The 17,823-nt window shown below is 47.2% G+C and overlaps 1 protein-coding gene across 1 annotated transcript in view; it reads right to left on the bottom strand.

Annotated features, from left to right (window-relative positions):
• Positions 1-2,344, bottom strand: part of LOC119453927 (protein 5NUC) — a 110,455-nt gene extending 108,111 nt beyond the window's left edge. The window contains exon 1 of the mRNA XM_037715963.2: positions 2,185-2,344. Within this exon, the coding sequence (XP_037571891.1) occupies positions 2,185-2,211 (27 nt within the window). The 5' untranslated portion in view covers positions 2,212-2,344. The remainder of the gene's footprint in view (positions 1-2,184) is intronic.
• Positions 2,345-17,823: the final 15,479 nt, after the last annotated feature.

Below are 17,823 nucleotides of genomic sequence, written 5' to 3'. Positions count from 1 at the left end.
GCAGTGAAATTCAAGTGTGAGTCGCGGAGAAATGGAAGCATTAGTGCACTTTACTTCTTGCTGTAAAATGTCTTTGTGGGCTCTCATTTCACGAGAGGTCCAATGAATATGTTGCTGTCGTGTTGATCACAAGCATCGCGATTGCCGCAGCCCGCGGACCTATCTGCCGCTTACCTTATTTTTTACCCTATTTCCTTCAGTAATTTTCCATGTGATCCCAACCTCGCCCGGAATACTCTACAACCATGGTCCTTGTTGATGATCCCCGGTACGCGTCAACCTCTCTCCTAAACCACCAGCAGTCTTGATCCCATACACGGCATTGCTCTTTCTGGAAATAGTGTTGCTCCTAAACGTAAAACTACACCTTTCAACCTTCGGAACGTAAGCTCAATCGTCGACCCTTTCCTCGAATTGTTTGCTCAAACAGGCAAACGCCCTTGACGTTCACGTCTGTGGCGTTACTGTCAGCACCTTGCTTGATTAAGGCGCACACGTATTTTCTGTCAGTCCCAGTTTTGCTCTCACCTGAGATATCCTTCCACCTGCTGCGGCCCGAGCCATGCATGTCGACGATGGTGTCACATGCGCTGTGAGTGAGTGAAATAACCTTTATTAGAGGTCCGGCGAGGACGCGAACTCGTCGCGCACCGGGCTAGTCCCATGTCGGGACCGGCAGGTCTAGCCCACCGGCCCGTCGTGGGCACGCCGGACAGCCAGGATTTGCTTGTCTAGAGCGGGGCTACGCAGAAGCGAGTCCCACTCATCCTTGCTGAACTTGGGGTATCTCGACCCGCACTCCCAGAGCATGTGTGCTAGAGTGGAGGTCTGCCCGCAGGACGGGCAGGCGTCGTCGCGATATACGTCAGGGTCACTTACATGTGCATATTGCCGTGTCTATTGCTGGCGGTCCCCACAGAGTTCTTATTTACCGTTCTTATGCAATGCCCAGCACCCTCGCTCCTTTCTTCTTACATGGACTTTGCGCTAATTCCGCTCATAATATCAATTCAATTGTCCTTGCTTGTGAACTGCCTATTTCTTTGTGTGGGCAATGACCAAGTCCTGAGGCGCTCACATGGCGCCGGCCCAGGCATTCTGCTTCGACAAGTGAATGAGCCCACCTACGTCGTGTGTCCACATTTCCTAGTACGTCTTCTGTATCAGTGCACTACGAAGTCGGCGAGGTGCGTCTACGGGCTCAATCTGTACCATTCTTTTCAAGTTTCGTACCTTTAAATGCGCATATGCGTGACGGTCATGAAATCCTGGCGGCTTCAGCCACCGGAGCTTTAACCAACATAACCGCCAACGTAACCGCCAACGCAGCATTAGACGACGAGGATAACTACCACCGAACAGAAGTCAACGAGTTGCCTCTTTCGCTGCTTTATGGCTTGTATCTTATAGTCCTGATCACGAATATGTAAGAATGCTCTGTTTATATTTCCTTTCCTACATTAATTCCAACTATCAATGCACATGAAATTTTCTCAAACACAAAGTTGCGACCGTCACATATGTAATTTTCTTTCCAGTGCCAATGTATGGCCATGTCATCAGCCATTTTATTATGTTTTTATTAGAAATACTATACCGTAGGATTTTTTTCGTGTGGTGGCGCCTTTCGTGAGCACACTGCAGGTAGAATAGACAATTGTGTTGGTGCACGTGAAGTAAAATTTCTATAAGGTGTTTAGTCAACATTTCTGGATGCGCCAAAATTCTTAGCAGTGTTTCATGTTCTGATGCTGCGTTTTTTTTTATGCATCCGAAGATGGAAGCAAAAAAAAATAAAATAAAATGTTTCGTTAAATAAACATCATGCACTCCAAGGAAATGGCAAGAAAATGTTGCTTCTACAAAATACTTGTTTTGTGTTCAGTGTAGTGCATATCGTAAAACGCTGAATTACACCGTAAAGTGATTTGAAATCTTTCTGCAGACTACAGTATTGACTTATTCCTACGATTGCGCAGAATAATTACAGTATATTCGTCACCGCTGTGTACTCAAGCACATTAACGTATGTTTGCGTAAGTTGAAAAACCGTTAATTGGGATAACAATGTCCGGGTACTTTACAGCATCACGCAAATGTTCTAAGGGATATTTAACGAAGGCATCGTTATTTGTACTGTAGCCACAATATCATGCAAGCGGAATTTGACGAATGCGTACTCACCACCACGTCGTAGGACATTTGAGACATTGCTGCAGACACAATCTTGTGTTTAAGTATCGAGTACCATAGAGTCCCTTGATAAAAGTCTCCAGCGTTGACGAACAGAACATTTTTCGCAGCTTTCTTCAGCCTGCGCACCTGTTTTTTATACGTGTTTACTATAATTACAAGAACTTTGCAATATACAAAGTATACAAATCTGAGAAATCATTGTTGTGTCGGGGCTTTTTATTTAAATTTCACCTTATTATCGCAGTTTGTAAATTTCTTAAGTTTCCAGAGCATCGACAGTAGTTCCAGAGGGCATGTAGGGCTCTTACTTTTTACACTTAAACCGTCAAAGTTAAATGTCGCTTGATGCATATCAGGAAACGTCAGCCTAACAGCAAACACGTTTAAGTTGAAACAGACAATGTAGTCGTCGGTAGAACACATCAAATTAAAGAATCTTTGCCTGTTTATTAAGCAAAGAAAGAGGGCTTGGCAATGCAAATTCGGTCCAAGTATTTTTATGTCATAAAGCAGAGTGCACAGGCCTTCTATCTAGGAGATGCTGGTTTAGCGCAGTGGTTAAGACACTCGGTTTCCGAGCGTGGGGTTGTAAGTTCGAAACTCACTGCTGCCAACATTTCATAGTGCAGGCACGTTCGCACTACGGAATCCGGCCTCTTCAGCGAACGGAATTTTTCTTCCGCCGAAATTTGCATCGTTCACAATGCTTGTCCGCCGCGCCACCGAACGCCGGAACGCGATACAGCGCCATCTGTCGTGTAAAGCGCGAACCTCCAAGCAAGCGTCGGATATCCCTGATGTTGTCGCGGTTGGAAACTGCGCAGTTATCTCCGTTCGCGTAGAGTTCGCGTGTTTTTATTTTGCGCCTCTTTATCACTGCTCGCAATGACGATGATAAATCCTGACCAAGAAGAGGCAGTACTGCTATAGGCCTGCTGAAGCACCTATCTAGCGATGCATAACGCGTAGAAGAAGCATTCGCCAAAGTAACCACGCTCGTGGCCGTGGTGGGTTCGTCTTGCTAAGAAGCTTAATCTCGCCACCTTGTCAGGTCACGTTGTCTTTGCGGTTCACGTGCCGCTTGTCGAAAAGGACGGGGCGGTTACACGCCAATTCGATGAGCATTTCTGATGTCGTGACAGACTTTGAAGACTGCGACATGATGTGCGCGTCAGCCATATTTCGAATTTCTGACCAGTTCTCCTATTGGTCCTCGGTGAGGGAATCCCGCGGCAGCTGCCGAAAAAGTCTATCCGAGACCGGTAAGCGCGGAAAAGGCTAATCCGGTGGATCTCGCCGCCGCCGAACTGGACTCCGCGACACTCTAGACGCCGAATGTCTCACTGTGAACGCGTCATTAAGGCTCCAACCACAAGGAACCAATTTTCGACGAATTTTCGGCATCGGCACCGGGATGGCTGCACGCGGCGTCAACGCTCAATGAGGTTTATTGATGGCTCTCAACCACAAGAGACTCTCGGCTTCAACGTATTTCAAGCTTGGCGCAATTTGGTCAGATCCTCCGTTCTTAATAGCCCCGAATTTAGCCGGCCCGTTTTGCAAAATGTTGCGGTAATATAACAATGGTTTTTACTTCACAAGGACTCCTTGTAGTTTTAAAACTTCATCAAAATTGTTCGTAGCTCTAGCGCAAATATATACAGTATTTTGCTGGTTGTCTGTAATGAAACACGTAGCACCAGTGTCATAACATCACCAGCAGCAGCCGTGCTCACTAGTGTGCATTTGGCATCCCTTACTTGTCCCTGTCTGGAAATGAGTGCATCAGTATCAATGATATGGTACAAAGCGGCATCAAGTACCATGGCCGGAGCACGTGCGAGCGACTGGCTGCTTGGGACGCGGAAGAGGCACTCGCGGACGGCAACGACGGAAACTCGCTTTATAAATGGCCTCCGAACTCGCTCACATGCCGCATCGCGCCGTCTCGAAGGCCATAGTTTGTTTGACTCTTGCTTTTACCGTCACTTCAGCCGTCAGCGCATCAGTCTGGCATGCTCTAGGCACTCTGCGGGAGCTATATACAGTTACTCTAGCATGCTCGTTCTTGGGGCGCCGAGTGATCGTGAACCGGCGGCGCATTGTTCTCAATGCCGCCGGCCACCGCCGTGTGACACCGGTTGTCGCCGACGCCGCAAATCTGTCGAAGATTTATCCCTTGTGGTTGGGCCATTAGGCGCCCGATCCTGGGTTGAGCGTAGGCGTCCCTTGGCGTAAACGCGCGAACACACTAGGGCCACTGCTCGCGCGTTCTTCTTCCACAGCTGGCTCCGATGCCGCTCATCATGCCAATGTTTGCATAGTGCTCCTCCCTAATAATACCTATTCACACACACATCTTGATAAGGACATCAGGGCAACTGTATCAAAATCATCTAGTGTGCTTGCTTCACCAGAGCATGGTTTGCGTACTGTGCATTATCACCTAAAATGACTGGCATTTCAAGCGCTCCCGTACATTGCATATGCGTTTCATTGAAGAAGCATGTAGTAACGCATTTCGTGCTACAGATAGCGTAAACAGGTGTTTTCTGAAGCCACAACAAGGCATTTCGGTGCTTGAAACCAATCGTGGTGTAATGTTTATCCTGCTACGCGCCCATGAGGGTGATCTTTAGCGCTTCCCTATAACAGCTTGCACACGCGGTCTAGTCGTTTGGGATCCATTTGCAGCTTCGCGTGACAACACGGGCGGCCATTGAATAAACTACAGCACTGACACGCAAACTGGTCTGACTTTCAAGTTTTTAAATCACCCTAGCACGAATTGAAGCAGAATGAAACCGCCACAATGAGTATAACGTGAACGCGCACCTAAAAACAGAACCACTATTCTTTTCAGTTGGAATTACTCGCACGACCGCTTTCTTTTGTAAAGAATAGATGTACCTGATCCCTGCATAGGGCATATAGCTTTTTTTTTTTGCAATTCTAACACTATTTTCTTTGTTTCTCCAAAAACATGTATTTTTCATTGTTGTCCGACATATAGTGACGTCTTTACGCATTAGAGGACCCACGGCAGCTTTTTGTCTGTCAGTGACACATTTTGCTTTGCATTTCACGTCGAATATTGTTTTCGGAACGAAAATATGGCGCAACGAAACTGTTATAAATGTAGTTACGCCATATTCCACTCTTCGAATATAGATACAGACGTCACCAAGACACTACATGTGTAAAGTAGGTAAAGTAGTAAGAATAATCTACATTCACTACATTTAGGTGCAATCATTTGCGGATAAGGTTTCTTCTGTATGAGAACCTTGCTCACAGAGAGGCCAGAGTTTTGTGCCCTGGCCATAAATATCGTAAAGGGGCGCTCATAATAGACAAGTGTGCGCCAGTGTCGATGAGGGCGGTCACAGGAACATTGTCGACTTTGACTTCAAGAAGGCTATGGTGAGTGGGGAGCGTCAGTAGAGGATTTGCAGTGGACGATGGCATTGCAGCTTCACCTCCATAAGCTGCACTATCTAGTTTTCCTGCGGCGATCGTCCAGAGAAGGACGGCGAGGAAAAGCGGCGAGGCTGCGGAGAGCGGGATTGGCGGCGTTGCGGCGACGGGGAGCTGGAGAAGCGGCGAACAGGAGCAGTGGTGTCAGAGGGAAGAGGCTCGTGGGAGGACGACGAGTAGTAAGTAGGGGAACCAGCGGCTGGACGTCTAAAAGGAGTTGAGTGCATGGAGGTCTGGCGAGATACGTAGGTCCAACGGCGACGGCAATAACGAGCAATGTGCCCGGCCTGATGGCAGGAGAAGCAGATGGGCTGATCGTCGGGCGTTCTCCATTCCGCAGGATTGCGGAAGGAGCCGGGAGACGTGTAGGAGCGTCGAGTGGGTCCAGAGGAATAAGGCCGAGCGTCAGGACGAGTCAGTGGGCACGCTGATGGAAGGCCAAGATTAGCAAACTCCTGCCTGACGACAGCTTGGATGAGGGACACCGATGGCTGCGATGGGTCACTGGCGTGGGTTGTAAACACAGGGGGTTGAATAGGTGCAGGACAGGCGGCTTCAATCTCGCGACGAACAATGCGAGTAACGTGGTCACAGGTGGGCGGCAGGCGAACGGCATCACACGATGAAGTTGCAGCCGTATTGGGCAGCCGGGTGAATTTCTGGGTAATACGGCGGCTCTTCGCGTGTTCAAACCGCCGGCACTCTTTGATGATTGTGTCGACGGTATCAACGTTGGTATAGACGAGCAGGTTAAAAGCATCGTCGGCGATACCTTTGAGCACATGAGAAACCCTCTCGGACTCAGACATGTGCTCATCAACCTGGCGGCAAAGAGCAATAACGTCCTGAATGTACGAGACGTATGACTCGGAGGATGTTTGTGCACGAGTTGCAAGTTCATTACGCGCAGCAAGCTGCCGACCAGTGCTGTCACCGAAAAGGTCACGGATCTTCTCTTTGAAAGTGTCCCAGCTGGTAATTTCCGCCTCGTGCGTCTCGAACCACACCCGCGGTGGGCCATCGAGGTAAAAAAGCACGTTGGCGAGCATAAGGGTCGGGTCCCACCTGTAGCCGGCGCTGATCCGTTCGTAAAGGTTGAGCCATTTGTCGACGTCAACCCCATCCTGGCCGGAAAATACGCCAGGATCACGAGCAGGAGGCAGAACGATGTAGGTCGGAGCGACGGGAGGGGCAGGGGGTGAAGACGATGTGCCCGCACCGACTGACATGGTCGCAAGCGTGATGAGGCGGCCGTTGCGAAGCTCCGTGATCGAAACAGGGAACTACCCAGCACTTCCACCAAAAAGATGTTACGTAAAACGGCACAAGGCGGGACTATTTACATTTACAGTATAAGAGAGACACAGTAGCCAAGATGGTGGACAGCCACCAGCACCAGAGAGAACCGTCTTCTTCGTCGTCTGCCCCAGGATGAATGTCTCTCGCGTAGCAATATGCTATCATCATCATCACCATCAGCCTATATTTATGTCCACTGCAGGACGAAGACCTCTCCCTGCGATCTCCAATTACCCCTGTCTTGCGCCTGCAGATTTCCTAACTTCATCTCCCCACCTAGTTTTCTGCCGTCCGCGAATGCGCTTCCCTCCTCTTGATATCCATTCTGTAACTCTAATGGTCTACCGGTTATCGATCCTACGCATTACATGGCCTGCCCAGCTCCCTATTTTTGTCTTAATATTAGTGAATTATAATATCGGCTGCCCCCGTTTCCTCTCTGATCCACACTGCTCCCTTCCTGTCTCTTAGAGTTAGGCCTAACATGTTTCGTTCCATCGCTCTTTGTGCGGTCCTTAACTTTTTCTCGAGCTTCTTTGTTAACGTCCAAGTTTGTGACCCATACGTTAGGACCGGTAGAATGCAATGATTGTACACTTTTCTTTTCAGCGACAGTGGTAAGCGCCCACTCAGGATTTGGCAATGCCCGCCGTGTGCACTCCAACCCAATTTTATTCTGCTGTAAATTTCCTTCTGATGGTCATGGTCCCCTGTGAGTAATTTACCTAGATAAACGTACTCCTTTACAAACTCTAGAGGCTGACTGGCGATCCTGAATTCTTGTTCCCTTGCTAGGCTATTGAACATTATATTTTTCTTCTGCATTTTAATCTTCAACCCTACTCTTACACTTTCTCGGTTAAGGTCTTCATTCATTTTCTGTAATTCGTCCCCACTGTTGCTGAATAGGACTATGTCATCTGCAAACCGAAGGTTGCTCAAGTATTCGCCATTAATTCTCACTCCTAAGCCTTCCCAGTCAAAGAGCTTGCATACTTCTAAGCATGCAGTGAATAGCGTTGGAGAGATTTTGTCTCCTTGCCTGACCCCTTTCTTTATAGGTAAATTTCAACTTTTCTTGTGGAGAACCAAGGTAGCTGTGGAATCTTTGTAGATATTTGCCAAGATATTTAGGTATGCCTCCTGTACTCATTGATTACGCAATGCCTCTATGATTGCTGGTATGTCTACTAAATCAAAAGCCTTTTTTTTCATCTATGAAAGCCATATAGAGAGGTTGATTGTACTCCGCAGATTTCTAGATTACCTGATTAGATGACATGGATATGATCCATCGTAGATTATCTCTTCCTGAAGCCAGCCTGTTTTCTCGGTTGGCTGAATTCAAGTGTTGCCATGATTCTATTCGAAATTATCTTGGTGAATATCTTATACTATACTGAAAGCACGCTAATGTGTCTATAACTTTTTAATTCTTTAACGTTTCCCTTATTATGGATCAGTATAATGTTGGCGTTCTTCCAGCTCTCTGGTACACCTGAAGCCGTGAGGAACTGCGTATATAGAGCCGCAAGCTTTTCAAGCATGATTTGTTCTCCATCGTTGAATAAATCGACCGTTATTCCATCCTCTCCTGCCGCTTCTCCCCGGGTAATGCTTTGCAAGGCCTTTGTACCGTCCTCGCTAGTTGTAGAAAGAGCCTCTGTATCCTGTTCATCACTACTTCGAATGAAGGTAGCGTGGCTGTTCTGGGCACTGTGCAGGTCAATGTAGAATTATTTCGCTGCCTTTAATATATCATCGAAATTTCATCACCCTGCTGATGACATCTGTTGATGAGATCAGCCTACTTATCTTTCAGTGCATACATCTTGCCTTGCCCTATTGAAAGCTTCCTTATCGCTGATTTCATGCTGGGTTCATATTTTTCTGCTTCCTCAATCATTCCCACTTTATAATCTCGAATATCGCTTACTTTCGTCTTGTTATTATGCTATAATACTCAGATATTCCGCCATGCAAATTATATTTAACACAACGTGTGGAAATTTATACCAACTTTATTTTTTTATTTATTTAGCAATACTGCAGAGTCGCTTGACTCCAAGCAGGAGTGGGCACAAGAAAAAAGAACATCAGAGAACACAGCAACAACGGCCATAAGAACCAAATACAGAAAATGAAGACATGAAAGACTGCAATTGAAACGCCACAAGAACACCTTCATCCACGCATTTTCTTCAAGTTTGTAATAAATACGTCAACACTGGGGCTATCGACAATATCTTTCGGCAATTTGTTCGAAGCACTTATGGTTCTAGGCAAAAATGAATATTTAAAATTGTCGTTTTGAGCGCTTTATTCCTTGATCATTTTCCCATTATCAAAACGAGAGCTTGTGCGGAGATGTGGCGGGTAATAAAATTGTGATTGTTAATTTTTATAAGTTGTTATACATTAGGTACAAATATTTTAATCTGCATTCGGCACGTCTCGCTTTAAGTGTACCAAGACCAAGATAATAAATCATATCAGTGCGTTTATATTTGTTGCAAATGAATCGAGCCGCGGATCTTTGAACTTTTTCTAACTTGACAACGTTTTTCTGTCTATAAGGGTCCCATAGGCACGAAGCATACTCCAGACATGGCCGCACCAACGCTTTATATGCTGCTAATTTCACTTTCATAGGGGCTTGTGAAAGTTTTGCGTTGAATGAACCAGAGAGATTTGGGAGCCTTGGTGCTGATTGTATTAATATGAAGATCCCAACTCAGATTGTGTGTAATTGTATCTCCGAGATATTTAACAGCCGGTGATTCCTTAGGTACATGCCATCTACAGAATAAGAATGTCGCAAAACGGTTGTGTTCTTGCATATACGGAGGACTAAGCACTTATCAGCATTGAAGAACATGTTCCATTTCATGCACCAACATGAAACTTCAGCGAGGGCTTTCTGAAGTGTAATTTGATCAGCAATAGATTTTACCGTGGTGTAAAGAATGCAGTCATCCGCGAAAAGATTTATCTTAACGTTGCTGTGTATAACATTCACCTTATCAATAATATAAATGAGGAATAAAATCGGACCCAAAACTGACCCTTGTGGAACCCCTGATGTTACTTGTACCGTCTCCGACTAGTACCTGTCAACTTGGACATACTGATACCTGTTTTGAATATAAGCCCTAATGAATTCGATAAGTCTGCTTTTTATTCCAATGGCGTATAATTTCTGTATAATTTATTATGGGCACTTTATCAAAAGCTTTTGCATAGTCCAAAAATAAAGCATCGATCTGTTCTTTGTTACTAATCGAGAGTGAAAAATCATGGCACACACTAAGAAGCTGCGTAACAGTCGACAAACCACGCTGAAAACCATGCTGAGCGTCTGATAACAGACTGTTTTCTTGGAGAAATGCGGTCGAGTGACGGCAGATTATATGCTCTAATATTTTTCAGCTTGTTGAAGTCAAGGAGATTGGGCTATAATTGGATTCGCACAAGCGATCAGCTGACTTGAATCAAGGAATGATACGAGCACCTCTCTAGTCTGACGGGAGGGAAAACTGCGCTAGGGAGGCCTTATAAATGAGGAACAAGTATTGCCATATCCGCTCTGCGTAACATCGCAAGAAAATCGTAGGAATGTTATCAGGGCCGCCCGCTTTTTTAGCATCAAGGTTAAGAAGCAAGTTAAAGATACCCTCCTGACGGACAACAAATTCCTGCATAGAAGAAGCGAACCCTTCAGGCTCTGTTACAAGATCAGTATCTTTCCAGGCATATACGGATTAAAAGTATCTGTTAAATTCATCAGCTACTGCTTTTGCTTCTGAAACTGGTGAGCCGTCAACCATTAATGAAATAGTACTGGATTTGTTGTCGCCTAAATACCTCCAAAATTTCCCTGGCACTTCCTTGAGGAAATTGCCTAGAGTATTAGAGAAAAAAGTGTCCTTGGCTTTTTTAGCCTCTAATTTTCAGCGCTGCGCTTAGTGTATTGATAGTAGAGTCCCGAGGCCGACCTGAGCGTCTCATTCTCTTAAGCTTTCTTTTCATGTGGATTATCTTTCGCGTAACCCAGGGGTTCTGTTTCTTTTTCCTAATCTTGTCAGGAACGAACATCGCAATAGAATGAAGACAAACTTGTTTGAATTTACACCAAAACACATTCGCATTTTCATCAGCACTAAAACCGTCGAATTTCATTTCTAAGTAATCTAGGATGCTCTCATCATCTTCCGTGTTGAAATCTTTCACAACGATCACGGCCTTGGTTTTGTCAGAACACTTTTGAAAAAAAAAGGTGGCAAATACCAACTTGTGATCAGATAGCCCATTCATGACGTCAACAGAGTCGCATGTGATAGTGGAACTTACAAACAATCAATCAAGAGTATGCCTAGCGGTAGCAGTGATTCTGGTAGGGGCGGTAACAATCTGACTTAGGCAACGCGAAAATGCAATGTTAATAAGATCCTCGGAGTGCCTAACATTCATGCCCACCGCATTCATGGTTGCCCAGTCGACATTAGGTAAGTTAAAATCCCCGGCCAAGACAAATCTTACGTTCTCACCCCGTAAACGCTGAACATAATCGTAGAGTTGCTTCGAGGAATGCAAGATCTGCCATCGGAGGACGGTATACAACACCGATAACAATAAAATTGCCGTAAAAACAAATTCTACAAATAATACTTTCATGCTCATGAATAGCCGGAAAATTGTCACGTATATGTTTTCCTTAATGACAATTGTGACTCCGCCCCCTCGGGATTGTCTCACATCTGAGTACGACGGAAGAATGATTTCGTTATCAAGCAATCCAGCGTGCAACCAGGTCTCCATCAGCAACGTAACATGTGGATCGAGGTCGTAAAGCAGCGCTTCAAATTCGGTGATTTTATTCACGACACTTTGCACATTTTTTACCCGCCGGGGTGGCTCAGTCAGCTAAGGCGTTGCGCTGCTGAGCACGAGGTCGCGGGATGGAATGCCGGCCCCGGCGGCCGCATTTCGATGGAGGCGAAATGCGAAAACGCCCGTGTGCTTGCGTTGTAGTGCACGTTAAAGAACCCCAGGTGGTCGAAATTATTCCGGAGCCCTCCACTACGGCGTGCCTCATAATCAGAACTGGTTTTGGCACGTAAAACACCAGAAAGCAGAAGAAGACACTTTGCACATTTAAAGAAAGTAACCGCAAACGACAAGGGTCATTTCCTTGCCACTTGAATGCCCCGTTTGCGCTCTTTGTTTGCAGCGTTTGAGGCCCCGTTTGTCCCGTTTGCTGCCCTTTTGCGGCCATTCGCTGGGTGGTTATTCGATCATTCCGAGGCGCAGCCTGGATTTCATTATCTTGTGCTATGCCACCGTCTGAATCTGCACTGGGCTTCAGAAGTCTGCGTCTTTCGTTCTTTGCCTCATCCCACAGGTACGTCACCCGGTTGAAAACTAGTTTATCGTATTTGAGATACACTTTATCTTCCGGTGTACGACTGTCTTTAACGGTCGACCATAGCCTCTTTCTTATTGTCTGAATTCTGAGTGAATAGTCCTCTGACAACGAATAGTCGGTGTTCTTTAGTTTCTTTGCATTTCTCAGAAGCTGCATTTTTTCATTGAAGTCAAAGAAGCGCAAGAAAGCGCACTGTATAATTTACAAATGCGAGTAGTCAGAATTCATAATATTCAGGCTATCACTGTCATTTTTCATTGGCTACAATCTTTACCACTACGACAATTACATTTGTACGTATTTAAGAGGCTTTCGTGGGTTATTTAATTTTCAAGTATTTCCAGCGGATTTTTCAATCCTGCCAAAGTTCGGTTTTCCATAAGTTACAACATTATTTTTGAAAACATAAATGCATGCTACTGCAATGCAATAAAACCTTCTCTTATCATATTGAATTTCATTAACACTGACAACAAACGACAATCTGTCTGTGTACAGCAAGCATGCATAATTTTTGTTTGTAGTACTTTGTATCTGTGCGATTGCACTGTTATTCATAGTTATTATTCTCAAGTAGTAGTGCACTACATAACCAAACAGTAGCAAAAGAATAATGAATTTGAGATTTGATTAGGTGAACTTGAGTGCACGATGACAGGTGACACTCAAAGCACAATAAAACTGGCGAGCATTGTCGTCGATTGTCGAAATGTGATTCAGGCATCAAATGCGTCGGCTAATATATATCCGACTCATCGTACGTTAGCACGTAATTGCTGGCGCTAGCGTAAGTTCCAGAAAATACGCCAGTATGGTCGGGCATGCAATCTGAATACAGGCAAGATTTCTTCAATATAGAACTCGCGACAACATTCCGGATAGTTCCAATACATGAAGGTGCATTTTGCGCCCAGCGATAACGTGGCAACAGGGGTAACTTAGTGAAACGCGGTCCACCGGAAAACAATATGCAGGCGTCAGTATTTTTGTGCTATTTTCATTTGCAATTAGACATTTGTAAACATTGTATTGATAAAATTATTAGCTTTCTTGTATTTTACTTTGTCTGAAGGTCGCATATACGCCTTTTCAAACTTGAGACTTCCTACTGGTAATTTCAACTCTATGACATGTTTTGCCTAGTCCCTTGCGAGGGAAATACTTAAGTCTGGAAAGCACATACAACGCCAGCAGACGAAGTCACAGCAAGCAAATGGTAAGGCGATGAAGCAGCAAGCAGCGAAGTCGAACACACAGGTGCTGGACGTTATTGCGGTGACGCACTAACTAACCCAAATAACTGTCTTAAATTTAAACATTTTCAAGAAAGCCTTAAAAATGTTGTACATCTTTCAAGCTACGTTCGTTGCCGAAACCAGGCGATGAGTAACGTCATGGTGTACAGCCATATAAAAAAAAACCATTTAGCGAAGTCATGCACAGTCTTTGAGGCCTTTTCTACTCTACACAATACTTTGACCTGATCTTCCGTGTATTTTATGAGGTGGTATAAAATTAGTCAGTGCATTATCTCCGTAGCATGCAATGTCCATTCTCAAAACTAAATTATTCCTCTGCAATGCACCTGCTCTTTTTTTCTGACGGTAACGAACTGCTGCGTAACTCGTTCGCCAATAGAATAGGCTCAAATAAACAGTAGACAATATGTAATTATTCCTGCGAACGACCTACTTTATTTTCCGGTATTAGTAGAGCTACAATGCCAAGAACACTTTGGGCAAGCACTGTAGGCGACTGAAGAAAAATCACCGCATATCCACGGGGTGAATGATGATGAGTGGGCGAAGCTCCGGAGGGAATCATCGGTAAACCGTGAATCTTCCGTGTAATTCGCCCAGTCTCGCCGCACTAAATCGACCGATTGACTTCCACCAATGACACGCGCCATATGTGTCGTCATTCCTATTTTATAACAGCGCCCTTCATTAAAATTGCACCACCTCCCGCTTAAGGGGACGCTAGCACAAACGCGTTAGAAACGTGCAGTACTCTCTCGTAAGGGGGAGAGGCCACAGCGTCTTACGCAGCCGTTTACACATGCCGGAACGTGCACCGCGTTTGCCGACGCCATCACATGACTGCTGAGAGAGTATAACCCCCGTATTCATGAACGCTCCTCGACTTGATTTGCCACCGCCTTCAACGCGTTTCGAACGCGCTGCCCAAGGCGGTGGCAAGTCAAGTTCAAGTCGAGGAGCGTTTATGAATACGGGGGTAAGGCGGAGAGGCCACAGTGTCTTACACCAGCTTCTTACACGGGCCGTAACGCGCTAGCACAAACGCGTTAGAAACGCGCAGTCTTTCGTTAATGTTGGGTATTTATTGTCATCGTGGTGCGTGTGTCCATGTGCGCTTCGTGGCGTAGTCATTCTATTTCCTGACGCACGAGTGAACGGACGCAGGGTCATGTGCTCCAACGGAGCGGCGATAGCGGCCCTTGCTGGCCGCGGAAACAGGTTCACCTCCGAAGAAGACAAGGATTACGAGATCATGCTGCCTGCTCTGCCCACCGGTCGTGTTGTTTTAAACACGTTGTTTTTGCACGGAGGAGGAGGAGGAGGAAAAAACTTTATTCTGACAGGGCATTTGGGACCTCCCAGGTCCCCTGGGTCCCCGCGCGACCCCACCGCACTCAAACGTTCATGTTTAACATGTCATGACGCTAGCAGCTCGGATGGCGGCGATCTTCTGCCTTGCCGGGTCCGTGGAGCGCAGTGAGGTCTCCCAGTCCTCCCAGGTTTGGAGTGGTGTCGGGCCGCCAGGGGGAGGAGAAGCCGGACAGGCCAGGAGTATGTGGGTGAGGTTTGCTTTCGGCGCATTGCACAGAGGGCAGGAAGGTGGGATGGGTCTGTAGTGGGAGAGGAGGGATGGGGTAGGTAGGGTGCGCGTTTGCAGACGGAGCCTCAGGTGTTGCTCCCTGGTAGTGAGGGAAGAGTGGGGCGGTGGGTATATTTGCCTCTCGGCGCGAGCATTCGCGATGAGCTCAGCGAAGGTACACGCACGCTCCCTCGAGAAACCCCCCATGAGGTCCGCCTGTGCCCGGTTTCTCGACCCTCGGGCTAAAGAATCGGCGGCCTCATTGCCGGGGTTTCCCGAGTGCGCGGGCACCCAGATGAGCTCAGCGCTGCGGGAGAAGGGGGGGTTCTGGGTCAGTATGTGGAAGGTGGCAAGGTGAACTCGGCCCCTAGCATAATTTAGCAGTGCAGTTTTAGAGTCACTCAGGATGTAGGTAGCACTGGAGCTGCCGAGCGCTAGCGCTATAGCGATCTCTTCCGCTTCCTCTGGGTCCGTTCCCTGGGGTAGTTCCTTTATTAATGGAGGTGTGTTCAATGTGTAAGCAACCGCTGTGGCTCCGTGCTGATCGCATGCAGCATCTACCCATATTGCGTTCTGTTCATCGCCATACCGTTTATGAAGGGCTGCTGCTCTGGCTTTCCGCCGCTCGCGGTTTTGGTCGGGGTGCATGTTACGAGGGAGCGGTCGAATGCGTAGCGTTTGACGAATTTCTGTAGGAAGGGCTTTTAGGGAGTCATGATTAGCAGGGATGCGAATTTCGAGTTTTGAAAGTATATGCCTCCCGGTAGAGGTACTGGCTAGTCGGAGATATTGTGCCTGTAGGTGTGCTTCGGTTAGTTCTTGTATGGTGTTATGCATGCCTAACTCCGCCAGTCGTTCGTTACTGGTGCTTTTGGGCAGGCGGAGCGCAGCCTTGGTAGCTTGTCTGATTATAGAATTTATTGTTTGGGTTTCAGTTATATTGAGGTTGAGGTAGGGGGTAGAGTACAGTACTCTACTCATGGTATACGCTTGTACTACTCGCACAGTATCTTCTTCCCGCAGGCCGTGAGCTTTATTTGTTACTCTGCGTATTAGCTGCGTGGTAGCTGCTAGCGTGCTCTTTAGGCGTTTGATGGTTTCGGTATTTCTCCCATCTTGTTGCAGGTAGAGGCCAAGGATTCGAATGGTGTCGACATGTGGGACCACCCTATCCTGTATGTAGATTCTAATAGGAGTATGATACGTTCTACCCTTTGGCGGGATCAACAAAAGTTCAGATTTTTCCGGTGAGCAGGTGAGGCCTACCTTGGTGACCTCTTCCTGTATTACCATTGCGGCTGTTTGCAGTGTTTATTCGATTTGCGCGTCCGATCCATATGTAGTCCACAGGGTGATATAATCCGCGTACAGGGTATGGTCAAGATGGGGAATTTGCTGTAGCTTCCGCGCGAGCGGAATAAGTACTGCGTTAAAAAGGAATGGGGACAGCACTGAGCCTTGCGGTGTGCCTACGTTCGCTAGTGTGTAGCGGCGTGTACGAAGGTTGTCTACGCACATGATGGCCGTTCGGTTTTGCAGGAAAGCCTTTATGTAGTTGTATGTTCGTTGGCCAACTCCTAGGTCTATCATAGCCTTTAGGATGGCCTCGTGCGTGACGTTGTCGAAAGCCTTCTTGAGGTCAATCGCCAGTACCGCTTTAGTGTGCGCAGGTATGAGGGGGTCCAGAATAGCTGTTGTGAGTTGCAGCATGGCATCTTGCGTGGATAAGCCCGATCGGAAACCAATCATTGAGTGTGGGTATTGACTAGTGTCTTCCATGTGACCGTGCAATCTAGCTAGGATGACTTGCTCAAAGAGTTTGCCTAGGCTGGAGGTAAGGGAGATGGGGCACGGAGATGTGAGGGTGAGGCCCTATAGGGTTGAAGATTTCAGGGACGCCCTCGCGGATGCTGGTGTGCTCCCCGACGTTGTGGCGTTGGGGGCAGTACCAGATTAACCATGTGTGGGCGGTGACCTTCAACAGCGTGGAAGCTGCAAGGAAACTGGCCGACTTCAAGGAGCTGCAAGTGAAAGGTCGCCGTTACATCGTTTTTGACCCTGAGGACCAACAGGTTAAACTGCGTCTGCATTGGATGCTCCATGGCGTTCAAGACGATGACATCCGGACTGCTTTCGCGGAGTTCGGGAAAGTGACCGAGGTGACGCGGGAGCGTTGGCGCGTCCCAGGCATGAAAGAGAAGGGCTCAACGACGAGAACCGTGCTGCTCAAGATGAAGCCAGGAATGAAAGTGGGCGACCTGCCGCATCAGGTTCGAGTCGCCGGAGAGTTAGGCCCTCGTTGTGGTGCCTGGGCGGGCGATGCAGTGCCTGCGTTGCCATGGCACGAGGCACGTTCGCCGCGACTGCAAAGTGAGGCGTTGGCTGAACTCATGGACATTGCTGAAGCGCAGGAGGCAGCGAGGGGAACCGACGTGGCGGGTAAGCTGGCCGGGACGCAGGATGCGTCAGCATCCCCTGACAGCAACGCCCGTACTGGCGATGCTCCAGTGATCCAACAATCATCTGGAGACTCCCTTGGGACAAGCGAAAGGACGGGAAAGAACGAGGAGAGTGCACCGGTGCCTAAG

Source organism: Dermacentor silvarum, chromosome 5 (assembly GCF_013339745.2).
Source record: "Dermacentor silvarum isolate Dsil-2018 chromosome 5, BIME_Dsil_1.4, whole genome shotgun sequence".
NCBI classification, from domain to species: domain Eukaryota; kingdom Metazoa; phylum Arthropoda; class Arachnida; order Ixodida; family Ixodidae; genus Dermacentor; species Dermacentor silvarum.
Note: the sequence above shows the minus strand (reverse complement) of the source record. Positions and strands in the feature narration are given on the sequence as shown.